Source organism: Dreissena polymorpha, chromosome 7 (genome assembly GCF_020536995.1).
Source record: "Dreissena polymorpha isolate Duluth1 chromosome 7, UMN_Dpol_1.0, whole genome shotgun sequence".
In the NCBI taxonomy this organism is placed as follows: domain Eukaryota; kingdom Metazoa; phylum Mollusca; class Bivalvia; order Myida; family Dreissenidae; genus Dreissena; species Dreissena polymorpha.
In genome coordinates, this window is record NC_068361.1 from 20,408,005 (window position 1) to 20,435,792 (window position 27,788).

Sequence of the window (27,788 nt, forward strand, 5' to 3'; positions counted from 1 at the left end):
GTGCCGGACTACCATTCGGTCATCGTGCATCTCTTGAACGGGACGGAACCTTCCGACGTCGACGTCAAGCAGTTCCGGAAGCGGCCTCCAACACTTCAGTACCGGATGTTGCTTGGCAACGAAACTTTCATGATCTCTCTTAAGAGAAATACGCACATGATCTCTTCGGGTAAGTTAATTGAATTACGCCCAAAACAAGTAATGTGTTATTTAATATCAGTTCGAAAAGAAAAGAAAGATTTATTCACACTAATTTCTTTAAGTAATCAATGGTATTGTTAAGGACATCAAATTTGCGTTTAGTAATTTGTCAAAGCTGTAAAGCGTCATTACAAACCCGATGCATGCCTGTTAATGTTTCAAAAAGATAGTAAACGAGAAAAATTGTATGTCAATGATATATTAGAAAAACACATTCCAATATTCGGATTCATGTTATTATTTTGTTTCCTTTTTCAATATGGACATATGCTACCAGTAAAGCTATGCCAGTAGCCCACTAACTATACGATAAAGAATTGTCAACTTCAAAATTTATGTCTGTCCTATTGCCTTGTTCGGAGCTCATTTGAGCCGCATGCTGTGTAAACTGGGGTTAATGCATGTGCGTATATTGTCATCCCAGACAATAATCAGGATAATCAAGTACGACACGTTTCGCCTAGACTGGATTTTTGTTTAGATGAGTCTTCAAGAAAATGACAAATATTATAAAAACAGAGATGCCGACCTTGATTAGCCTGAGCAGACTGCAATTATTATCTAGGATGACACGTTTAGCACATGCATCAAGCCTAGTTCTCACTATACGGTACTTGCAGGCTGCATCATCCGTCACGTGAACGGAAGCGGCCACTCAACGGTGACCCCCTGCGTTGAGCATGACCTCACGTGCTACTACATCGGAACTACGAGCGTCAACAGCGAGTCCTGGGTGGCGACCAGCGTTTGCGGAGGGCTGGTAAGTGTCTTAATCAAGGACATAGGAAACATGTTTCGTTGATTTGTGGTCTCAATGGTGCAGCTGGTAAGGAGTCCGCCGTTAACCCTTTGCATGCTGGGAAATTTGTCGTCTGCTAAAATGTCGTCTGCTGAAGTTGTAAAATAAGCATTTTCTTAAATTTTTTCAAAGAATACTATAAGAATAGCAAACAGTTTGGATCCAGGTGAGACGCCACGTTCTGTGGCGTCTCATCTGGATCCAAACTGTTTGCAAAGGCCTTTAAAATTCGGTTCCCGCACTGAAAGGGTTAATGTCCCGGTTAAAAACCCCACTAAGAAGTGTTCTTAAGATCTTTTAAATGAACATACGTACTGGTTCTCAACACAGAAAAAGAATTGGAAGTTTATTCACACACCTTGTACTTGTCATTCAACTGAGCTAGAGTTTAAACGTTTGAAACTGATTTCAGAGCAAACATTTGTTCTTATTATAAAAGAGCTGACGTTAATCAAACACATGTATAAGTGTTTTTTTTCACAGTTTCAGTATTTTTACCTGCTTATTTCATATTTTTGTTTTGGTATTAATCACTCTTAGAGAATTGTGATTGATCTATCTAAAATATATTTATGATATTTATTGAGTGTCGTGCAACTTTCACCTATTTAAGCAATTTAAGAAAATGAATAAAATATATATAATGTCAGGTTATCAATTTATCATTTGTATTCAGACACATACGATATTTCATGCAAAACGATGTGTAAAATAAATTATTTGGTCCTCATAGAAAGGGTTGCTCACTTTCGGAAACACGAGCCTGTTCATCTACCCCCTGAAGAAGACGTCGGAACAGACGCCATCGTCACCCAATCACATGATATACCGTTACCAGGGTGACAAACACGTGTGCAAGACGGAAGGTAGCATTGTACAAATTAAAATATGGGTCGCGATCTTTGAAAAAGGGATTTAACATATTTGCGTAAATTGTCATCCCAGATTAACTTCTGCAGCTCGAACAGGTTAATCATCAGGGACGACACTATCCGCCTAAACAGATCTGCAGCTCGAACAGGTTAATCATCAGGGACGACACTATCCGCCTAAACAGATCTGCAGCTCGAACAGGTTAATCATCAGGGACGACACTATCCGCCTAAACAGATCTGCAGCTCGAACAGGTTAATCATCAGGGACGACACTATCCGCCTAAACAGATCTGCAGCTCGAACAGGTTAATCATCAGGGACGACACTATCCGCCTAAACAGATCTGCAGCTCGAACAGGTTAATCATCAGGGACGACACTATCCGCCTAAACAGAGTTTTCGCAAAGAAGAGACCTCCTTTAACCCATTTATGCCGAGTGGACTCTCCCACCCTTCTAAATTGGATCAATTTATTTCCAAAAGAAGGGGTGTCTAGTATATTTATTTCTATATTTAGAACAATTCTTACAGAAATTCCTTTAAGCAAACAGCGTTGACCCAGATGAGACGCCGCATCATGCGGCGTCTCATCTGGGTTTACGCTGTTTGCAATGTCCTTTTTTCAGGACGCTAGGCATAATGAAAAAATACCTAAAAAGCGAAAAGCGTCGTCATTGTAAGCCTGTGCTGACTGCACCGTCTAATCTGGGACGACACTTTGCAAACATTATTTTAAACCGGTTCTCTCAGAGCAAAGCTCATGTCCATTGTTATTAATGCTCGCATGTGTCGGCTTGGTTGAGGCCATTTACAAAAAAGGATAAAATAGTAAACTTAATCTACATTATCAACTTGCGTAGTCTGGTTTATATAAGTATAAAATGAATTGCCATCAACAGCATTCCAAATCATTTACATCATACAAGTTTTAGACTTTCGGTAACATCGTATCGAATAATTTCTGCCTGTGATTGATGTTAATGCCTTTGGAGTAAATTTGCATACTTCACGTCGAGATTATTTCATCCGTGTCTTGCGTCTTCCAACATGTTCTTTGTAAAAAACATGAACACTTCAACCAAAATAAACGTCATTTACTTTCGTTAGATATAATGACCTTTTCAAGTGCCGTTGAGTATACGCATGGTATTCTGACAAATATTGAGAATTCAGATTTGTATTCGTCAATTTGAGGAGTATTGTATAGTTGTTGACGACATTTGTTGAATGCATATTGCAATACATTTTATAAATTCAAAAAATATTATTTGTATTAGTTAAAAATCCGCAACATTCTTAGTGATTTACTTTAAGGTTAGTGAGCCTTATACCGAACATTTCAAGTATGTGTCGTTTCTTATCGTCCTCAGACGACATTGCCAAGATTCTTTACCCGACGTCACAAGCCAGGCAGAGGCGTCAAATCAACGATATGAAAACCAGGTATGGTGAATAGCGTATAAACCACGTCAAAACTTGTATTTTAAAGGGGCATTTTCACCGATTTTGGCATGTATTAACGTTTTTCATTGAATCCTTTATATTGATAAGTGTAAACATTGGATCTAAAAATCTCCAGCACAAAAACAAGAATAAAATTAAAGAAATGTAAAAGTAACCATCAACTGGGCTCGAACCACTGATCACTGAAGTAATAGACTATCGCTTAGACCATTCTGCCATCCGTACTCTTGAACTGGCGCGATGTATGTTATACTGTATATATGCAATCCTCGTAGTATCCCAAAATATAACGACAACAACAGAACTTTCCAAATTATTAAATCGTTTCGCGTTGCAACGATTTATAATTTTCAGGTTTTAAAATCGTCAAAAGATGCATATAATGGATATTTTAGAGGATGGTAAATGTTAAGTATTACTATTTTCTCACAAATATCATAACTACAACGAACATTTGCGAATCTGAAACAATTTTGTTATAATTTTGTCAATTTACCAAAACGTGAAAATGCCCCTTAAATAGTAAAATATCAAATAACTCTTGATGAAGTCGCGTATGTGTGTAAACCTGATAAGATGTAGGAACAAGTAAAGGCAGTTTACTAGTATTACATTATTTTATTTTTTGGGATATCCAAAAGCAGACAACTATTCAAAATAATGAATTCCCTAATTGGTCAGTTGTAAGAATACTAATAGAATGAACCCAAGCCAATATATTTCATTGTTACAAAATATGTACAAGTAAACATTTTTTTAGTACACTGGTGACATGCCATTTTTTCTTCAAATTGTTTAAATTTGTGTATTTATTTATACATTAATCTTTATTAACCTCACAGATAGATAAAAATTATATGTGTAATTTGTGCATGTACTTTTATTATAATACTTGTATTATAATGTAATGAATTCGTGTATGATTTTTTGCAAAGTCTAAGTATATGTATATCTATATATATTAATCTTGAGCTACTAACACAATCTTTTGTAAGGTATGGAGCAGGATGGCCTCGACCTGCACATACCTACGGACGAGGTTAATAAAGACTATATATATACATAAAAAAAAAATAATTTTTTTTTTGCCAGTGACATGAACAGTTTACATCCGCAATATGATTGCGAAATACATTTGCTATTTTTAAGCATTATACGTAATTACTTACAAAATGTGTTTCAATAAATGTTTCCTCTCTTGAGTAAAGTATATCATCGTACATCATCGTACATAATATGGTTGACACTCTCAAACTGCATCATCTGTTAGAAGACTATATATGAGATACTCTAATTCTGCACTTATTATACTAAACTTATTATACCAATATTATTGTTCATATTCATTTAGAGTAATGGCTCATCCATACACAAGTATATGGTCTCCTTTTAAGAGGGATGCGCAATATTTCAGGAACAGAGTGCCGTTAGCGAGCAAATAATATCATAAACGGGTTGGTAGTTTCGAAGCAAATACATGTTTAAAGTTTTTGAAAACAAATGGTTACCCCAATATATTATGCTATGGATCACATATCTGGGGCAAGAAATGACTGATGAATTGAAACTATATGTAACGGATACTGTCGAAATAAAATAAAAAAACAAGTTAAAAATTAAATTAACACATACATCCATGATTGTGGGTGAATGTTGAAGAAAACCACTTTTTATTTCTTACATGGCCAACAATAGTAGATTTCGCTCTTCATTATTCTTAATGCCCTTGTATTTCTATTCCAATTTATCTTATAGTATCTTTTAGCTAATAGATGAATCTGGAATGGGCTACTGGGTATCAAAACTTGATCATACCTGTTTAGTAATTAATAGTTTATGCTTAAAATTAATACATCATTAACCAACTTGAACAAATGCTCGCTGCCAGTTTTATTAAGAATTTGCATGGTGATATTGTTTATGCAAGTAAACGCTATCACTATACATTTTATATCTTGATATATATATTATATCAAAAGCTTGCGTGGCTTTTAACTATATTTGTCAAAGACATGGCAGCGAAACATGCAATATCTGTGGCAAAATTCAAATATTGCTACAACGAGATAAAAATTGAAATTGAGATTATATAATTCCTTCGAATAATCAATGTTGTTGTTTTTTTGCTCATCGGGCGTAAGTTATATTGTTATCGACTATGAATACCAATCGTGGTTTGGTATACATATGTAGATATAGGGTATACATATGTAGATATAGGGTATACATATGTAGATATAGGGTATACATATGTAGATATAGGGTATACATATGTAGATATAGGGTTATACATATGTAGATATAGGGTATACATATGTAGATATAGGGTCTACATATGTAGATATAGGGTATACATATGTAGATATAGGGTATACATATGTAGATATAGGGTATACATATGTAGATATAGGGTATACATATGTAGATATAGGGTATACATATGTAGATATAGGGTATACATATGTAGATATAGGGTTATACATATGTAGATATAGGGTATACCTATGTAGATATAGGGTATACATATGTAGATATAGGGTCTATACATATGTAGATATAGGGTTATACATATGTAGATATAGGGTATTACATATGAGGGTATAACATATGTAGATATAGGGTATACATATGTAGATATAGGGTTACATATGTAGATTATAGGGTATACATATGTAGATATAGGGTATACATATGTAGATATAGGGTATACATACCGTTTCAATGGGTACAAACTGGGGACATCGGAACGTGGCTTGATTTGACGATAAACAAAGTAAAACTCCAGTTGCATCAGCAGGATAGAAACCTAATTAGATGTGCCGCGTTCTTGTAAACTGGGCTTAATGCATATGCGTGAAGAGTCATATAGTTAGTATTTCTGAACGAGTTGTTACTTTAAAAATGAGCGTGTGCACTGCAAGTTGTCTGTTGTGATCACGTGCCCTCTCGTCCTACAGGTACATAGAGGCGGGGATCGTGGTCGACCCTTCAATGGCGAGATTCCACAACAAAAACATTTTCCAGTACGTTTTCACTGGCTTTAACATTGTAAGTGATTGAAAAGAAGTCGAGTCCTTTTCCTGAATAGAGCCATTACCTTGTATCTTTGCGGAGATACATACATTCATGAACACTTTTAATCGTTAGTTCTTTTACGTAACGAAATTTTCTTGTATAGTTGATATTAAATTCGTAACTGGTTGTGCCATACCCAACTATTAACCTGTCGTACACTGTAAAGCACGTTTGCCTTTCCGGGATGGTTCCGTACAAGTTCGTGCCTTTCCGAGATGGTCCCGTACAAGTTCGTGCAATATAGGTTCACTTACTTAGTAAGATACATTATTGCGGTCGTGCATTGCATGTTTATGGTACGGTAATCGTTTGTGTAATTCGTGTTGACTTTATACAATATTCGTTTTTTATCAAATATTTTAAATTAATGTTTTAAGTGTATGACACTCCAATGAATAAGTCGCCGTTGTTTATTATGGGATACCTTTTTAATTTTCGTAGGTAATCGTACGCATGCTTTAGCAAAACATGTTTAGTACATTGTAAAAACGAATCTTCCTTCAAAATGTTTTCATGAGATCTTGTGCATTTTGATGTTTGTTTCAGGCTTCAAAGTTGTTCGCTGACGAGTCCATTGGCACGTCGATCAAACTCTTTATGTCAGAGATAGTTGTGGTCACCTCGTCAAAAGTAAGTCACTGTGGTTTGATGTCTTGTTATTACAAGTGTTGGTTCGCAAAAAAATCTCTTGTTGCTCTTGATATGGTATTGACGCGATTTCCCTTTCATATCTTCGCCATGGTAAAGCCGAATAATGAAACAAAAGAGTCATACGATGGCACTTAAGTGCTCATCTAAGTTCAAGACATACCAATAGTCGACGATTTTTATCTGGTTTTTAAACCAAAATCTGAATGAGCATTGATGCTACGAAGATAAGCTTTTGCATAAGTTAAATGAATATTGAGTTCAGCAGATGGCTTATATATTAATTGAAAAGTTACTTTTACGATTAGCTCCGATGACATAGTTTTTTGATATGCAGGACCCAGATTTGTGACTTATAAAGTTGTAAATATAAGTGTTTTAATTATTTAACCAGGTTTCTTTGTTTTAAGGCACTCGTTACCCATAACTTGGCCTGTATATTATCTATGTTAACAATCTGATCAATTTCATAGCGACATAACCATAAATAATGCCTCCACAAGGTGACAAGCTAAAAGTTTAAGTATTGTCAGTTTTGCTGCTCCTACGAACATACACTATGTGACATGAATTCTATGATTAAAATGCATCTGTGACTATTCTATTAATTAAAGAAGATGTGTCATTGCTGAACATGGTATTAATTTTACCTTTTTCTCTTTATTATAAATAACGGGATGTTGTTGCGATGCGTAGGGATTTTTTTCTTCCATATACAGTACCCGTAAAAGGCACTCTCTCGATCCAGAAAAAAAACAAAGTTCCGTATTGCCGTCCAAACAATTCTCAAAAGAAAGGGCAGATGACTCAATGTAGTTCTTTAAGCGCATTATCTGCGAGTGAATGAACACTGTAAATTACGATTTCTGCAAAAATGCATTTAAAGGTATGTTAAGATGGGTTTGTGCAATCTAGTAAATATTCAATTCAAATGACCCATATTTTGCAGTCTGAAGATTTCACGACGCGAATTTTACAAAATTTCAAGTTTTGTCGCTCTAATTGTTCCCGTGATTACAAACCATTTGAACAAGAACATTCCATTATACAGCAGTAATTATAAAGAATGCCATAGGATGCTCTTTATAGAATATATGACTTCACAGCTACCGGTATTCACAAAATATGTTTGCATGGGTTTGGCGTGAGTGCCACAGGGGACGCTGATAATAATGTTATTCATAGAATATAAATTATGACGTTTCAGCAAAACACATGTTGTGTCTGAGATGCTTTTTATAGAATGAACGACGTCACAATTATACACATTTTAAAGGGGTTTGACGTGAGTGACACAGTGGACGCTGAGAACACGATGAACAGTTTCTGTGACTGGCAAAGCAAACATCACACGCTCAAAAAAACTGACGTCAGCATCCTTTTAACACGGTAGATATGACCGGAAATTGTTTACTATTGGCTATTTTATGTATTCATGCTAGTTCTCTATTCTATCTCAGCTTGTCGGAACGACTAGATCAGTTGGTAGATCGATGGAAAAAAATCAGAGATATGGTGGTTTGATCCCGTGTTCGGCATTACTAATTTGGGAGGACTTGTCATGAAATGCTTTTAACGGACATTTGATACCTGTACGGCAGTTGTAAGTAACAGTCTTAAGTGTGTATACTAAGAACTGGTAAACCATCCAACCCATGTAGAGTGCGAGTAACTGACCACAGAGATATAACCGAAATGCTTTAAAAACAAACGGCGAAACACGCAATTAAACAAATAGAAAACTTAAACTAGCTCATTTTTGAGGAAAGGAAACAGCGATTGTGATAAAGTAATTGATAGCTTTCGCAAGTAGAGAGCTATTAGAGCACACTTTAAACAAACATTAGTCCTAATATAAGATATATACGAAAATAGAGACCTTATTTACATGCCTGTCTTTAGCTTTTCCTGTTTTGCGGGGTTTTAAAGTAAGTAATGAAATAAAACGTTTTGTTTTTGTCTACATAACAATACCATACTATGAAACAATAATTGAAACGCTTGATTACCTTTCTATTTCATTTCAAATCTAGAAATGATATTGAATATGGACATTCTAAGGACCGGAAGTCTGCCAACGGTCTTGCGTTCCCCTCAGGGGCCTGTAAAATACGTGAGAAGTGTGCCGTCGTGGAAGATACTGGGCCCGTATTTGGTCTCACCCTGGCGCATGAAATAGGCCACCTGTAAGTGCAGCACACGTAGTAGAGCTATGCCACGTGGTACAGTCTCGTATTTCCACAGTCACGTGATGTCTTTTTTTAAACAACGTTATTGGGTCTCATATTTTTCAACCACCGTGTCATTTCCTATAAATGTATTATAAAAACGTCCAAGGCTGAAAGGTCACATTTTAGGTTATAAAACAGCTTTTCGGACTTCAACCTTGTCATCAATCATGCAATTAAAAATTACATTGTCACAAATATTTAAACATGTTGCAAGTCGCTGGAAAGACCTGTTGTTCTAGCTCATATGTCATTGTCACACTTCCTTGTCAACTGACTAATATGGCTTACAACGTTTTCTAACTGTATTTGCATTATTCATAATGGCATTACCATAACGATCATCTGATTGGGATTCCAATGCCCCTTTTCTACAGGAATCTTGTTTCATTAAATTAACTTATGTGGTTGTTAAAATAGCTGAATCTTGTTTTATCAAATTATATTTTGTAATTGCCAAAATAGCTAGAGCTGTGATGGCTAGTACGTTAAATGCGATGACGTTTGTGAGAGTGGTCTTATCAGCGCATCAAACCGGTAATTACTAGTTTATTGGCGGGTAAAGAATGAAGTCTAATTTTTTTGTTGAAATAACAAGAAACTACACTTTAAACACTTCGCACAGAAGCGATACTATTATGAGTTTTGCATCGGATTAACAACGATATATGCATTTTGATATATCAGTAAGCATAAAGTATTTTAATTTTTATTGGCAGTCTCGGAATGGGCCATGACAACACCAGCAAAAACAACTGTAAACCGGCACTCATGTCCGCGTACGGCAATATTGGAATTGACGCCTTCAGGTGGTCGGAATGCAGTGCCCATGAACTGAAATTCAACTTGTACGTATAATGTAACACAGTGTTTGGATAAATAGAAAATCTATAAAACACAGGTAAGTATTACGTGTGACTGTTTTCTGTATTACTGGAATACTATGACGTCTCTTGGTATTACAGGTGCACTCTTCGGTGACTGCAGAACGCGTCCGCGGTTAATGGAGATGATGACATGATGCACCTGCATGGCTTCCAACTCGACACGCTGCCTCTACCCGGCATGGCGCATTACACTGACTTCTTTCTGTATTGCAGGTACAATCTTGCGTGCCTGAACGATGGGCCGTTGGTGAGTGTTGACGGTAACATGACTCACCTGCATGGCTCCCAGCTCGTCACGCTGCCTCTACCCGGCATGGTGTACACAGCGGACGATCAGTGCCGTCTTATGCTCGGTGACCACGCATACTTCTTATTCGTAGGTCTATGTTTGACATTAATTGCTCTTATAGGTTAAAGTATACATAAGCCCCTAGTCTCACTATTGCCGGTAGAGCCCCGGTCCATCCCGGTTTGCTTACGCCGTTCATCCCGGTAGATACCGGAGCACGCACCGGGGCTCCGGCATCATAGTGACACTGGGCCTTAACGTTAATTTCGGCAATACTCTCTAAAAAACACTGCATTAATTGAGATTATTTGTATTCGAGCAGGAAGCTGGAACTAGGAATATTGTTACGCGAATAAGTCTAATTAAAGCACGTGTACACAATGAATGATCTCAACAAATTTTGTTTCCTGTTTGACCAAATCTTTTTCAAAGTAAACCAATAATTACGTCGCTCTTACAAATCTGATAATTATCATTTGAATGGTTTCTTCATTTGATCTAGCTTTCAGCCATATAAAATTTAAGTATTTCCTTCATGGTTAGTAAAGTGCACGTGACAAGTGTTTTTAGCTTCGGAAAATAATATCTTTCGCTAGAATTTATTCTTTTATTTTTATTTTTTATAATTCCCGTTACGGGGGGAGAGTAGCATATAGTCGCCGCTTTCTCTGTCCGTCCGCATTAAATCTTCGTCGGAATTGAGTTTAAGATGATGTGAAACCACTTATTCCGAATTCGAATTTGATGACAAGTTACCATCTGTGACCCTATAACTGAGACATGTAGATATTAACACGTTTTTGGAAGAAATCAATTTGTCAGAGATATATTACTTAGTGCCAGATAGGGCAAATTTTATGATACGATATATTTATGTAACCATACAGCAAATTCGGGGGAGGGGGGGGGGTAACAAAAATATCCTTCAAGTTTGGTCAACAATACGGACTGAATGGTTATACTTACCCCGTACATCGACAAAATGCTTAATAGTAAAGCATCCATCAGGTTTTTCTGATGGGAAACTTTTTTCCATCGAATACAAAAACCATATACAACATTTTGACTTTGCTAACATTATGTGCTTCTTAGATCCCAGGACATGACCCCTGCAAAGAGATCGCCTGCCACACCGATCTGGGCAACTACTATTACTCCCAGCCCCTGATGGATGGGACTGACTGCAATAACACCCGAATGGTTAGCTATCTTTCAATTTTATTTTTATTTGTCTTTTTCATCGTCGTCTAAATCTTCTCCCTCTTCTACTTCTTTTTCTTCTTATTCTAATTATACACCATTTTTCTTAATACTCCTAATTATTTCGTCGTGTTCATCCTGTTCTTCTTTTTCTTCTATATATGATATTTCATCTCATTCCCCTTCTTTGTCTTTTTCTTATTTTCTCTTTTATCTCCTCTTCTCAATCGTATTATTCAAACTCTTTGTTTTCTTCGTTCAATATCGTCTTACTGTATATAACTCCGCCTCCTTTTACTTTGTGTCTTCTTTCCTTTTCTTCTCCTTTCCTATTAATATCCGTTTATAATATCATGCTTTTTCTAATCTGTTCTTACGTTTTTAACATTCCGTTTTGTATGAATTTGAATAACAACATACATGGTTTTAATCGTAATATCCTTTCCAAATAATTTAAATGTTTTGTCTTACAATAATAATAATTTTATAGCACACATATCGATTTGTTATATTCAAATGGGCTTTTCCGAGAACCTGCGTTCCTAAACAGTGACTGAGTTTAAAATACTTTAACTGCTGTTAACCTAAGTGAGTCGGTGAACCGCGTTCAAGAACCACACCGCTTTCTTTAAGCTCGGGGTCAAACTGGAGATGTTCGTTTTCAAAGCTCAAAACCAGTTCCAGCCAGTCAGTTTAACCATACACATGTTTTTATTTTCTTTTCTGATTGATTTATAGCTGAAAGAGACTAACTTCATTAAATCATGCCAGTTTGATTGATATGGGGCATACATGCTGTTCAAATATCTCTAATGTTTGCTACATTTAAATGAGTTGAGCTCTGTGAAAATGGGGTTAAATAAATATGCGTAAAGTGTCATCCCAGATTAGCCTGTGAAGTCCGCACAGGCTTACCAGGGACGACAATTTCCGCTTGTATGGTATTGTTCGTTTCAAAATATATATTTTTTCATAACAAAGTAGTTTTCGCGGAAAGTGTCGTCCTTGATTAGACTAGCAAACTGCACAGGCCCCTTTTTTCACAGAGCACGACTCATATACAATAAGCATTTCAAATATGTGTATGGTTGTCCTTGTTGACCAATTACACATAGGGGGCCTAGTCTTCATGTATTATTTATCAAAAATACTATTTCGGAAACAAATGCAGCATGGCTTATTCACTTTCTGGACATTATTTTTATACAACTAAATGAGATTCTTGCAAGAAAAAGAAAGAAAGAGGGAATGTTTGCAGGAATAGTCGTGTATAATTTGCCGTTATTTATAAGTATGGCACTGAAACAATTCAAGTTTATTTTAAGTTCGGGGAGGGAGAATCGATAATAACAACTATATCTTGTAATCTTCAATCAACAATCTTATTTACTTCTCAGTAAACTGTTGACAATGTGACAAAATACAAAAATGACATTGTTACAACCAAGTGGCCAAGGAAACGTATCACGGAAGCACTGTTGTTTTATAGTGGTGCATGCGCGGTGAGTGTGTTCCCATGAACGCCTCCTTACAGACGGACCCAATCCCCGGTGGCTGGAGCCCGTGGGTGAATGCCATGTGCAGTGACACGTGCGGGGGTGGCCTGCTTATTGAGAAAAGGACGTGTACCGATCCCAGGTGAGACATGAGTGACCTACTTTTCTTTGATTGTTGGTTTGTTTCGGATTTATTAATGTTTTGTGGGATATGGCTGTCTCCAAATATTTTTAAAGCTCCGTATTTCCATTCAACAAAATTGTTGTTTTGTTATCTACAAATATGACGACATTTAAAGGTACATTTTATTGTATATCATGTTTGTTGCATAAGTATTTGTCCGAGAAATGATGTGCAATATACATGTGCATCATAATATTAATATTGTAAAGCGTTTTTCTTGTTTCATTAGACCCCGGTATGGCGGAAAGATTTGCGTAGGACCGTCCACGAAATACCGGCTTTGTAACATGCAGGTAAGGAAAAAAAACTTTTTAAAACGATCGGTTTTTGTCAAATAATTTGTAACATGCATGTTAAACCAATAGCTAAGTCATTTTCCTATAAGGCAATATATCCGTAACATGCCGGTAAGGACAAAACTGTATCATGCAGGTAAGGATAAGAACTATGTAACGCGCAAATGAGACCAATACCTCTGTAGTATACAATTAAAAGGCAATACCTGTAACACACAGATAAGGGCAATAGCTAAGAAACAAAGGATATGACTAGTAAACATGCTGGTTGGATCATTAACATCAAGACAATACCTATGTGTCATGCTGGTAATCAATTTGTAGATTGCAGGTGAGGGAATTAAATCTGAAACATGCTTGTAAGGGCAATCAAAAACTCTGTTATTGTGACCTCTATTATAATATTCATTTAGCCTCTCATGCAATGGATCCGTTTATCGACTAACTAACGTGTTGGAAGAGACTCGTGTTTCCTTTGATAAGTTTAAATCGCTTGCTAAAATTCGATTATTTTGTGAGAATAAACAAAATTAAGCGCAGCAAATAGTTTAGATGTGCACGATACATTTACGGAAATCTCAATCTTACTCATAAGAAAGATACTTGCGAAATTATAAATAGTGATACATGAATTGTTAATGCCGTTTTATTTAAAGTTTTTTGTTTTCTTACGTTTCCAGAAATGTCCCGGCTATACAAGTCTGAATATGACGTGTGACATGTCAAACATTAATGGTAAGTGGCAATTAACCCTTTCCACCTTAAGTAGCAAAGTGAAAATGTCTTTTGCAGCCAGCTTAAACCCAGAACAGCCTGCAAGTAATTCGCAGTCTGTCCAGGTTTTATGCTGTCTGCTGCTCATCAGTACCTAAGGGTTGGAGATAAAGCCTTTAAATCTTGAATCTAGTAAGAAAGGTCTTAAATTAAATTAAACATTATTAGGGACTATAAAAGCGTCAAAATACGCATCTAAGTGGTAAAGGGTTCATCATCCTCATTCTTGTTCATAAACTACATCTGCTACTTCGATTGATCACTTCATGTAGTCTTTCTGCTGCTATTATGAGTCGGCTGTAGTATTAGCCACGCTGATACGAAATAAACAACATTGACATTGATAATTTACCAGGAACTACTGGTTTCCGTTTACAGCCAGTATTAATAATAACAAGGTCATCGAAGAAACAAAACAGTCGAAACCCGATGGCTCGAACTCGCTTGGCTTGAATTCCCGGTTGGCTCGAACTCTTATCAAAGCACCGATTTTTTAATGCTATATATTCATATGCAATTTTGTCGGATGGCTCGAATTATCGGATGGCTCGAAATGTTATTACAGTCCCGGTCACAATTTTAACACTTTTGTTTGTTCGGATGGCTCGAACTCGCTTCGGGTCGCATAAACTGTTGATCGATTAGAATCGCTTGATAATAGGCACGCAATAATGATTAAACACCAAATGCAAACATGTCATCAACTCAATCGATTAATTGATTTGAGTAAAATATGACATTTTGTATTAATTTAAACAGAAAGTATCTAAATCTAAACTAATCTAAACTGAATGTAATAGAATACTTCGACGACAGCTAATAAGGAACGCAACACAGACTGACATAATGTCATTCTTCAAAAAATATAAATAAATAAATCAAAGTAGTACTGCTACTACTACTTCTACTACTACTGCTACTACTGCTACTACTACTACTACTACTACAACAATAACAACAACAACAACTACTACTACTACTACTACTACTACTACTACTACTACTTTTACTACTACTACTACTGCTACTACTACTACTTCTACTACTACTACTACTACTACTACTACTACTACTACTACTACTACTACTACTACTACTACTACTACTACTACTACTACTTCTAATGCCACTACCAATACTTCTACTCCTACTACTACTACTACTACTCCTACTACTACTACTACTACTACTACTACTACTACTACTACTACTACTACTACTACTACTACTACTACTACTACTACTACTACACTACTACTACTACTTCTAATGCCACCACCAATACTTCTACTACTACTACTACTACTACTACTACTACTACTACTACTACTACTACTACTACTACTACTACTACTACTACTACTACTACTACTACTACTACTACTACAACTACTACTACTACTACTACTACTACTACAACTACTACTACTACTACTACTACTTCTATTACTTCTACTACTACTTCTACTACTACTTCTACTACTACTACTACTACCACTACTACTACTACTACTACTTCTACTACTGCTACTACTACTACTACCATTTCTACAACTACTTCTTCTACTACTACTACAACAATTTCTACAACTATTACTACTACTACTACTATTACTACTACTACTACTACTACTACTTCTACTACTACTACTACTACTACTACGACAAAAACAACTACTAATACTGTTGCGCCTACTACTTCTTCGCCTTCTACTAGTATAACAACAACAACAACAAAACAACTGATACAACCACTTTTATTTATACTACTGCTACTTCTACTATTTGTATTACTACTACCACTACTACTTCTATTACTACTGCTACTTCTACTTGTAATACTATCAAAACTTATAAAAGCAACAACAGCAAGAACACCAACACCTACTATCAGTAACTCTACCACCAATTTTAATAGGTACATACGGATGTAACAACACATGCAATGACCCTAACACTATGAAGGGCAATACCTACAAAACCTGCTTTTACCTGGACCTGATGCCGTTTAAGGCCTGTGTTGATCAACAATGTCAGGTAATTGGCCTATGTCAGAATATTGTATCACCATCTTAAGAATGTTGTGGACAATGCAAAATGCATTATCCAAAAGAGACACTATGAATGGACAAAATGTATTTACATTGAAAGTTTTCAACACATTTGTGTGAAATATTATATATAAAAAACTTCTATTCGACTGAAAAACGAAAAAAAACGTTTTCTTTCTTCAGTCAATTACAGCAATACTGAAAGTAAACATAAGCAAAAAATGCGTAAATATATACACTTTAATTCACGTGTGCTTAAAATATACAACAATTCAAAGATCTGTTCATATAGTTAAGAAATGTTTACAATCCTATATGTATTTCTTCAGCAATTCGGCTGTGACGGCGTCCATGGATCCCGGGTGCAGTATGACGCGTGCGGAGAGTGTGGCGGAAATAACACCACGTGTCTGAAGAAGGCGTATACCTTCTCGGGCACAGTACATTCCTATCTGAACGGTGAGTCAGCAGACATGGTGCCGAGTAGCTCAGTAAATCATCCATTCACTCTGTAAATTGAGCTGCATTCTTCTCGCTTTCGTACTTAGATAAGGCAGAAGCCGAGACTGGTATTTTGAAAAAGATAAATGATAATTCAAAATATCAGTTATTAATTCATATATTTATGTTCTGAACTAATCGGCCTTAGTTTTATCTAGATCCTGGTATCAACGTTTTACCGTAATTGCTAGTTCTGTTTTTGTATTTATTTCTCTATTGTCCCAGGTTACCGTGCCGTGGCGAGCATTCCAATTCACAGTACAGCCGTGCGGGTGGAACAGAATAATACAGACATGGTACTTGGTGAGTAAAATATGGATACGTTAAAAATTAAAGGTAGAAAACGCATATATATAATGGTAAAATAACATATTTTATGGCATGTTCATGCTTTGGCGCAAAACTCTAATCGTGATAGACGTGACAATAGAAACTAATATAAAATAGTGATTTTGGTATGGAACATTTAAATGATTCTGTATTTCTGGAAGCCCGCCGGTTTGGGACACAATCTCTCAAACTTGTTAGGGATTTTATATTTATAATAATCGGTAACCTCTGGCAGGTATCACAGTGAACAACGAGGTCATATTCGACGGAGAAAACTTCATTAAACAGACCCTGGTGATCAGTAGGGACATTCCAATCCTGTACAGGCCCTCTCCGGAGCTGATAGAAATAGGCGGACCCTTGCGTGACAACTTTGTCATACAGGTTTTTAATAAATAGCAAAATAAGGCATGTACAGCGACCACTGTGCCATACAGGCAATTAGTTGTCTAAAATAGTCGGACTCATGCATAGCAACTTTGTCTTACAGGTAAGTAATTGGTAAATATTGACAAGCTCATGCATAAGAAGTTTGTGATACAGGTTAGTCATACATAGCGATAAGGAGAAACGTGCAGCAATAATTGTGTCATACACACAATAAGTTGTAAGAAATAGGCGGTTCCTTTACTGATAATTCGATCATACAGGTTAGAAGTTGATAGAAATTGGCAGACCTTGGCATCTCAAATATGTAATTTAGGCAAATGAGGTCGAGGAACGAATAATCTCGTTCATATTAATCGCTAAAAGTCTCATGCTCATATCATATGTTCGTTTCAACACGTGTTGCTTGGTTTTCTATTTAAAGATGAATTTTCTAATATCAAATACGCATACAACAGGCAGTGTTGCCATTTTTACAGCACGTCCGTAACCGCACAGTGTTATTTCTGGAGACACATGACACACCCGAGTTAGTTTCCATGTAAGCCCGCTTGATCACGAGGCGCTTTATTCTTTTGTAGAAGATCTAAACATATGCTATTCATTTGAAGTTAACAATTTAAATATGATAATAATTAAAAGTTGAGTACGAAGGCTTACACTTCGGTTGTTGTCGTTTGTTGCAGGCACGAGTCAGGAAGGACATTCAGATGAGAGGGTCGAGCGAGTTCGCGGTGGTTAGCGTCTACCACATGGCTTTTCCACAGGACATTCCCAGATACACGTGGGGAGAACGCACGAGCCAGTGCTCCATCACGTGCGGCGGAGGTGACATATATGTGACGTCATTGATGGCACTTTAAATTATAACAATTATTTAAAAAAATATCTTCAATGTAGCCATTCAAGTATTGAGTAAGATACTTATGCGATCGGCGATTTACCGCTTGATCAACAAAATATAGTTTTAACGACACAAAAGTGTTTTATAGTGCTTTTATTCACTTTCATTTGATGCGCTTTCGGAAAAAGTAGCGTACGGGTCTCAAACTAGGCTTACTACGTTTAATTATAAGGTTTGATCAATCACAATGTATCAAACAGAATGAAACGAACAAATAAGCATACTGTTCCCGCGAGCATGTACCTGGTGCTTAACTAGATAAGAATGCCCCGCAACATAAAAAGCATAGCATTATATTAATCGTACTACTTGGTAATGATTTCAAGTTTCAATGAATCTGTTATTAAATAGTAATTGAAACAAGTGCTTTTGTGTTTTTATTGGTAGATCAAATTGTGCAATGTAATCTCGACATGACTGATAGACAATACGTGTGAAAAGTTTTAACGGGGCTTCAATTCTTCTAGGACAGACAATTCAGAAAACCTACCAGTGTTTTGACATCAGTGGTAACACAGTGGAAGACTATCGGTGTGATATCTCCACAAAGCCAAACGATGAACTATCTACTTGCTACACTCCACCATGCCCTGTTAGGTAAGGTTTGCTATACTGCACGTTGCTCTTTGAGGTATTTGTAATGCGGGTTATACGATAAATCCTTAAAACACCTCCAAACATGTGTGTCTACATGCGAGAATAACACAGTTTATTGATGCTGTAAAACGCTATTGGAAACATGTCAAGTACAATGACGTATGTGACACAACGGCCACAAATCGGATGGTTATTTGAATTCTCGCCTGATTAAGGTGGGGTAATATTGTTTTAAGACATTTTCTTTTATTGCGAATACATATTCAAACTACGTTCTACGTAAACGTATGTAAACGTTTTTTAGCATGAAATAACACAATTTTATACGAAAACGTAACACGCATAAAACACTTGAACGCTGCAGAGCATATAGACTAATGCCTTCGAACAGAATTCATACGCAGCAAAATGTTTACCTTAAAATGAAAAATGTTAATCGGTAAGCAATTGTATTGGTCTAAAATTAAATTTCATATTTGGAATTGGTATCCCCATAAATGTTTTATAAAAATATGAATGCATTTATTATAATCAACATCGTTATGGTATGTTATTACACCGTGTTTTATATACATGTTGGTTGTGTCTGGTTTGATACTACACCGTGTTTTATACATACAGATGGGTAGCGTCTGAATGGGGGTTCTGTTCTGGGAGATGTGGACAGGGTATCAAGGTGCGAAACGTGTCTTGTATGCAGCTGGCAGACGGACAGGACCAGGTGAGACAAAAGTCAAGTGGCTAGAGATGCAATCGATCATATGAGTCTAGATTTAAGCCCGTTACGACAATGAAATACATGTGCGTAAATACTAGAATTGGAAAAACCAATTCAGTCACGACGCAAGTAGATAAAAGTCAGAAACGTGTAATGACTATCCATACAAAGCATGCCTCGAGTGAGTTAACATATTGGCGAAATACAATCGACAAATCTAAGTCAATATTTTGACTTAGTTTTGAGTGGTGTGTTCTGAAGACCATGCTCAACTTCTACCTCATAAATGGCTTTTGGACTTTTTGACACTTACCTGATTTATATCGTGGTTATCTGAGTCTTGTTCGTTCACTTGCAGTACTCATCTACTGAGTTGAGTTAAACGCTTTACAAAGTTCTCGATGTTAGGCCGTGGTGAGTCATGAACATATCAGATAGAGTCAAAGTCAATTGGGTAAGGCAAGCTTAGTCAAGTCAAGACCATGTGATTCAATATCAGAATTTCAAGATCATGATATTCAATTCAAGGCCATAATAGCAAGTAAAACAATACTAGGTCGGGTGAGCACATATTGGTTATTATCAGGTCAGTAAAGATCATGTTATTCTATCAAGACCGCACAATTTAATACAAGGTCGTTCACGACTATGTTATTCAACACCAAGAAAGTCAAGACCATATGATGTAATACCTCGTCAGACAATAACTGGATTTGTGCTTAGAAAAAACTTTCTTTAAACAGAAAATACATAAAAGAGGAAAGTGTCGTCCCTGATTAGCCTGTACGGACTGCACAGGCTACTCTGGGACGACACTTTATGCACATGCATTAAATCCCCTTTTTTCACAAAGTGAGGCTCATATATTAGTTAAGAATAGAGGTGTCAGGTTCAGGTGAGTTTATTTAGGCGTATCTGTAGAAACTACTTTGCAATACAGGTATACAAATTATTGCTATATTTTGTTAATTAAAATGACTTGTATTACATGTTATTCATCAAAATACTATGGGCTCGTGCAATGGTAGGTGCTGAGCGATGATCGCTGCCTCGGTTTCACCAGACCAGATTCCAACATCATGTGCGATCTGAATCCATGTGGGGTCTGGAGGAAAATAAGAGTGTCTCAGGTAGGGTGATTGAGAAACAGGTAGTGTGGGATGTGGTAGAAACACAGGTAGAGTGATATGCGGTAAGGAGGTAGGTAGGGTACGATGTTATGAGGACAGATGTAGACTGACATGTGTTAGTGACGCAGGTAGTGGGATGTTTTAAAGAAGCAGCTAGGTGTAATATGGTAGGGCCGCATTTAGAATGAGATATGGTAAATACACTCTTGGGGTTCGTGTGAGTGAGACGGCCGGAGGTTATTATGTGGAAAAGACATTGGGTGGGTTGGATAAGGTAATTACACAGGAAAGGTGTGATATGGGATACTCACTTACAAAGGTAGATTGGGATTTAGGAAATACACAGGTGTAGTGTAATGTGGGAGATACCAACAAGATAGAGTTGGATGAAGAAAAGACGCATGTGTATTGAGGTGTGGGATAGACCAAAAAGGAAGAATTGGATGAAGGAAAGACACATGTGATGGGGGACATACATATTAAATGTGGGGTGTGGTAGAGCAACGGTAAGTATGGGATGTGGAAAAGACATGGATTGAGTGGGATGTAGCAGAAACACGTTCAAATCGGGATATTCTAGATGCACAGGTAAGATTCGGTTTCGAGAATCACAAGTACATTTGGATTGATACACAGACAGAGTTTTGACATATTAGAGGATTTATACAGACACACGAACGGTGGGATGTAGTAGAGATATTGAAAGGGTGGGCTTTTTTTAGAAATTGGAAGGGTGCGATGTGGTAGAGAAACAGGTATAGTTTGATGACTTAGAGACAAATGTTGGCAGGGGCGTTGAAGAGACACAAGTAGTGTAAGATGCGGTACAGAAGCATGAAAGGTGGAGTCTGGTAGATACACTGGTACAATGGGCTGTTGTAGAGACGCGTGAAAGGTGGAGTGTGGTTGATACACTGGTACACTGGGTTGTTGTAGAGATGCATAAAAGGTTGGGGCTTTATGAAGAATGTATATCATACATAACCTTTGAAGTTAAAGATACAACGATATCCGTGTGTGAGAAATCTAGGGACGTGGTTCAACACGTTAATTGTTTTGCAGGTGGTGTTTTTCCCACTTATGACACGAAGGTAATATTAGACAATAAATGCAACCAAAACGTTCGTAACACCCTTTTTATGACCAGATTGGACGAATGTAACCCCCTTCTCTGTGGTTTACCTAAGAATATTCGTACCAAGCTACAAATGGTCAAAACAAAAACAACGAAAGTCATTATCAGGACTTTTCGGTTCGACCACATTAAACCAGTATTAAAGAAGCTTCATTCATGTCCTGTTCATGGTTGACTTTACAATATTGACACATCTCAATGCACATTAAAAGCACGTTCATCAGGCTCAATCTGTTCAGACCACATATTGATTTAAGATAAAAAATATAACTGCCTCACTCTTGTGGAACCAAGATTCCGTACAGGTACGTACGTTGACCGTTATCATTTTAACGAGGTTCTAAAGTCGTAGAATACACTCCCATCTGAACTTTGGAATTCTAGCACACGTGCTTCGTTGAAGAAATCTCTGAGAACACAACTTTTGTTGGCAGAAGCCAACGCATACTAAGAGTTGACAATCATAGTCACGCATCGTGGAAAATACTTTATTTTGAAAGCTACCAACAACCATTCATCTTATGATTGGTGAAATGTTAATCAGTTTCCTCTTTTTCATTTGATAGAGGTTAAGTTACCTACACTATAACTATTTTTATTGGTTGAATGTACATTTAACCTACAACGTTACTTTTTTATTGGTTGTAAGTTATTTTTACCCCCAACGATTTTTTTTCATTTGTTGGAGGTAAATTGTACCTATACCATGATTTTTTCATTGGTTGGAGGTTAATGTTTACGACACCGTTACTTTTTAATTGGTTGATAGTAAATTTTACCTACATCCGAATTTTATCATTGGTTTGAGGTAAATTTTAACCACACAGTAATATTTTCATTGGTTAAAGATAAATTTACCTACACCCTAACTTTATCATTGGTTAGGTGTAAATTTTGCCCACACCGTAACTATTCCATTGGCGGGATGTACGTTTTACTCACACAGTAACGTTTGCATTGGTTGGAGGTTAATTTTACCCACACAGTCAGTATCTTTGTCATTGGTTGGAGGCTAATTTAACCCACACAGTAACTTTTCCGTTGGTTGAAGGTTCATGTTACCTACACCGTAACATCATTGCAGAATTGGCAGTATGACCCTGTGTTAAAATGATAGATACCAACAAATAGTCTGTCGTAATCCTTTATGTCTTGCACTAAAATCTTTTATAATGAAGAAATTGTTGTGCGCTTGTTCGTTTACAAGAACAACAAATCATGCATTCATAGTTGCATAGTTATTACACTTTGTTGATTTTCATGATAACATTATTTCTGGGGAATATCTCGAAAATTAAGTTGTATCAATTTGAAACAACTTTGGTAGGAAGCTTGCATTGAGGGACATTTAGGAATATACAGATCTCCCCATCTAATTAATAAAACCATATATTTTGAAGAAACAAAGTCCTCTGAAAAGTGGCCTTTGGTTATTATTTCAGCCGCAGAATTGAAAAGCTAGTACATTATTAACAACACTCGTTTTTGTGTAATCTGATTCATGCGTTAACATATTGTATTTTGATTAATTGTGTTAGCTCATTTTGTAGTCAGTTTAAATATGGCAGACTTCTTACGTATATGTATATGATTGTCATCTTTTGTTAAAATCTACGTTGTTATTACAGTATACGTTGTCCTCGTTGTTATATTGCAACTAATAGTTAATGCAAGTTTGATGAAAATAAAATAATAATAGTGTTTAGCCACATGCAGAGTGGCATGTGGTCGTGTTATAGGCTGGGTGGGTTGTGGTTGAGACACATGTATAGACGGATGTGGGAGGTTCACATATAGGATGGGATGTGGGAGAGATACAGGTAGGGTAGGATGTGGGAGAGATGCAGGTAGGGTAGGGTGTGGGAGAGATGCAGGTAGGGTAGGATGTGGAAGAGATACAGGTAGGTAGAATATGGGAGAGATACATGTAGGGTAGGATGTGGGAGAGATACAGGTAGTGTAGGATGTGGGAGATATACAGGTAGGTAGAATATGGGAGAGATACATGTAGGGTAAGATGTTGGAGAGATACAGGTAGGGTAGGATGTGGGAGAGATACAGATACGGTAGGATATGGGAGAGACACAGGTAGGGTAGGATGTAGGAGAGATACATAAAGGGTAGGATGTAGGAGAGATACAGGAAGGGTAGAATGTGGGAGAGCTACATGTAGGGTAGGATGTGGGAGAGATACAGGTAGGGTAGGATATGGGAGAGATACATGAAGGGTATGATGTGGGAGATATTCAGGTAGTTTAGGATATGGGAGAGATACAGTTAGGGTGGGATTCGGGACAGACACATGTAGGTTGTGATGTGGGAGAGACACAGTTATGGTAAGATGCTGGATTGGCACGATTTGATAGAAGAGATACAGGTGGAGAAATGGTGGAATGTAGAAAAGATACTTGTAGTGTGGGATTGGGTCGTATCAGTAGGTTAGTATCATGATTAATGGTCCAAAATTGATACATCGAATGTACCGATGCTCCTGATTACCAAAACCAGTAAAATGTGTTTCTTTGTACTGCAGTGTTCAAAGACGTGTAGCGAAGGGATTCAGAGGGCGAAATATAAATGTTTTGAAAATTCCTCTTCCGACAAACTTGTTGACGAATCACTGTGTCCGGACCTGGCACTCATTGACATCATTGAAGTATGCAATCACGGACCGTGTGTCATTGGTAAGGTATAATTCATAGAATGTCAATTGGGCTCAATTTCTCGTTGTACCTGAGCCGACAATGGCCAACGAGCGTTAATTTTGTACCAACATGTTCATGCAATTTCAATACTGAATTTCGTTTGATTGTTATCATATATAACAACACGAAAACTGTGTAGTTTTAAAAACCCTCAGTCATATTGAGACGAAAGAATTGCTATGAATTACTTATAACAAATCAGATTATACATATTAACTATACATTCTGGTGTTCATTTCTCTTTCTGAATGATTGGACAAATATTAGCTATGATTGGCAAGTACTTAATGGCCGTAAGTGCGATTATTGTGATTATTGTTAGCGAACAATAGAGAGTTATTGGTATATAAAAGCAAAAACGAATGTCACCGTAGGAAATAATGTATGGCCTCAAAATAACATATTTACCTTATATTTAATAATGGTGGAAGCCTACTATAAGCATATTCTTGTTGTTTACAATCTTAAAGTAATCATCTACAAAGTGTTGTAACATTATTTCCAGCGAGTAAAACCTGGCAACGATCCGGGTGTCTCAAGGTTATAAAGGTTATTCTATTTGACACGTAACATCGTATTGTGAGCTTTATCACATCGGTTCAAATCATGCCCTTAGGGTCAAAGATGGCCGAACCGATCGTCAAATGATTCAGAGGTACATATGTATTCATACCAGCTTCTAGCTTTCACACCCATAATAACATGTTTTTATTTGTGAAAAAAATTAAAAGCTTATGAAACCGTTTGATGCGACAATAAGCTTCACATACATGATAATATGGCGAATACGTGTATCAATATATATCGGTATGCGAGGAAAAAAGTTCAATGGCTACATGTGAAACATATCCGATAATTGAGTTTATGTTGAACGGCACAGCGAGAAACCTTTTATTGACAATGTACATGTATGACCTGAAATATGATCTCGACCACATTATTATTACAGCATCCCTTCCATCAACCACATTCGTATGATCTAAAAGTGAGCTGTTGTATTTTCAAGACGACGGTCAGGCATTGGATCTATGTGTATTAATGCATTATCGAGAACTGTGACCTTTACCGTATGGTTATATTATATCAGCTCCCCATATAGCGACCAATGCCCGTCGAGACCTAAATAAAAAGTGTTCGCAGTGCCAGGCAGTCGATCTGTACGTAACCATGTATGACCGTGCACGATGACCTTTACCGTATTGTGATATTATTACAGATCCCTATACAACGTCGCCACCCCCTCGAGACCTAGATGAAAGGTGTGGGCAGTACATAGCCAACAGCCAGGTGATTGATCTATGTGTGCTGGAGCAGTACAGGGCGTGGGGAGAGAAGAACTGCCGAGCCACGTGCTTGCCGTGTATTGGTGAGAGGAGTTTGGTAGCAGTTGTGATGTTTGCAAATGAACATTTATATTCGTTCAAGATTTGTATGTGATTTTGTATTTTACTAGCATGCAGGGCTTAGCGAATATAGAAGTAGTCAATTTTCTATACCGTTTGTGACGAATATACTTATATCACACTGTGAATTATGTAATTCTTATTCGGCATCCCGTGTTTTATCATGGAAATATCCCATAATTGTATTGATACTATCTTTAGGTATATTATAACCATTAAAATTTTGCTGACCCCACTAGGCGCTGTTGATAGACAACACGAACCCCCATGTAAGATGTATGATCGGAAATACTGCCTAGACCCCATATACCGTCAATACATGAGCACTCACTGCGGCCGCTACTGCTGTCCCTGCCATATCGACGGCAGCCTGTGTCGGTCTTGATTGCCGACGGTGGATTTCAGAGCCGAAATGCTGTTTATACCTTACACGTTTGTGCTGATGCGTATGTGTGAAGTATTTTTTTTAGCATATTAACGATCGATAATCTGAAACCGGATATAGGTGTGTTTGCTAGATACTTATTTTGTGTGTATGTATTTTAAGAATTTATAAAAGTTTGCACCATAATGAGCGTTGCTGGAATAATTAACGCAAATTATTCTATATAAGTATGTGAGTAAGTATAGTGAAAATGGTTGTTGTATTTGTTTCTCGCAATGGTGACCCGTACTATTACATTTATCATATAAAACTTTTCACAGTCATGTCCAACTGTATTTTACAACATGGTTTAATTGGGTCATTCTAAATGTTCATTTATTTTGTAAGTTAATAATATTGTGGGCTTACGGAGAGTCAGGTGTCTTTGATAAAACTGAATGTTTGTATAGGGTAAAGAAGAACATGTCATACTATATATGGGCCGTGCTCTGTGAAAGGGGGGTTTAATGCATGAGCGTAAAGTTCCATCTCGAATTATCCTCTGTAGTCCCCAGGCATGACACGTTTCGCTTTTAAAATAGTTTTCGTTTAAAGCAAGTCTATTGTAAGCACAAATCTGCACAGGCTAATCTGGGACGACAATTTACGCACATGCATTTAAGCCCCTTCTCACAGAGCTTGGCTCATTTTTTTACTAAATCATTTGTACAGTTCGTCATATTTTTTAAATACCTATACTTCAAATGTATCCGAGTGCTTCAACCCTTTTATGCAGTCGTACCGCATATAATCATTTAAAAACAAGAAAGCATTCTTAGGGTAATAAAAATTGAACTTTATATGTATGTCTATAACAAACACGACGATGTGAAATGTGACCTACCCTATTGTTTCTTCGACTTACCAAACAGTTTAGTTAAATCCGCTGTACATCGACTTCGTTGTTAAAATAGTTTAACTGATTTTAATATAACCGTATATGATGTATTTTCGTCTATCTCTAAATTCTTCTTCTTATAAGTATGCTTCTTCATATACAGATGGTACAATTGTGTTTCAGATTCTTCTTTTAGGAAAGTATGTACATATGTATTGTGTTTTATGTAACCGGTAGTGTATCCTAATA

At 36.8% G+C, this 27,788-nt stretch overlaps 1 protein-coding gene across 1 annotated transcript; it reads left to right on the forward strand.

The window, feature by feature from the left end:
* The first annotated feature begins 156 nt into the window (after nucleotides 1-156).
* On the forward strand, nucleotides 157-27,788 carry LOC127839509 (A disintegrin and metalloproteinase with thrombospondin motifs 13-like). The gene is made up of 24 exons (XM_052367899.1): nucleotides 157-169; nucleotides 822-961; nucleotides 1,734-1,866; nucleotides 3,246-3,318; nucleotides 6,297-6,387; nucleotides 6,961-7,044; nucleotides 9,124-9,248; nucleotides 10,010-10,138; nucleotides 10,391-10,553; nucleotides 11,559-11,666; nucleotides 13,156-13,304; nucleotides 13,576-13,639; nucleotides 14,323-14,377; nucleotides 16,335-16,453; nucleotides 16,797-16,926; nucleotides 17,194-17,271; nucleotides 17,534-17,682; nucleotides 18,372-18,513; nucleotides 19,057-19,186; nucleotides 19,808-19,907; nucleotides 20,933-21,034; nucleotides 24,703-24,853; nucleotides 26,091-26,240; nucleotides 26,517-27,788. The coding sequence occupies exons 1-24, from the start codon at nucleotides 157-159 to the stop codon at nucleotides 26,660-26,662; spliced, it is 2,724 nt and encodes a 907-aa protein (XP_052223859.1). The 3' UTR covers nucleotides 26,663-27,788.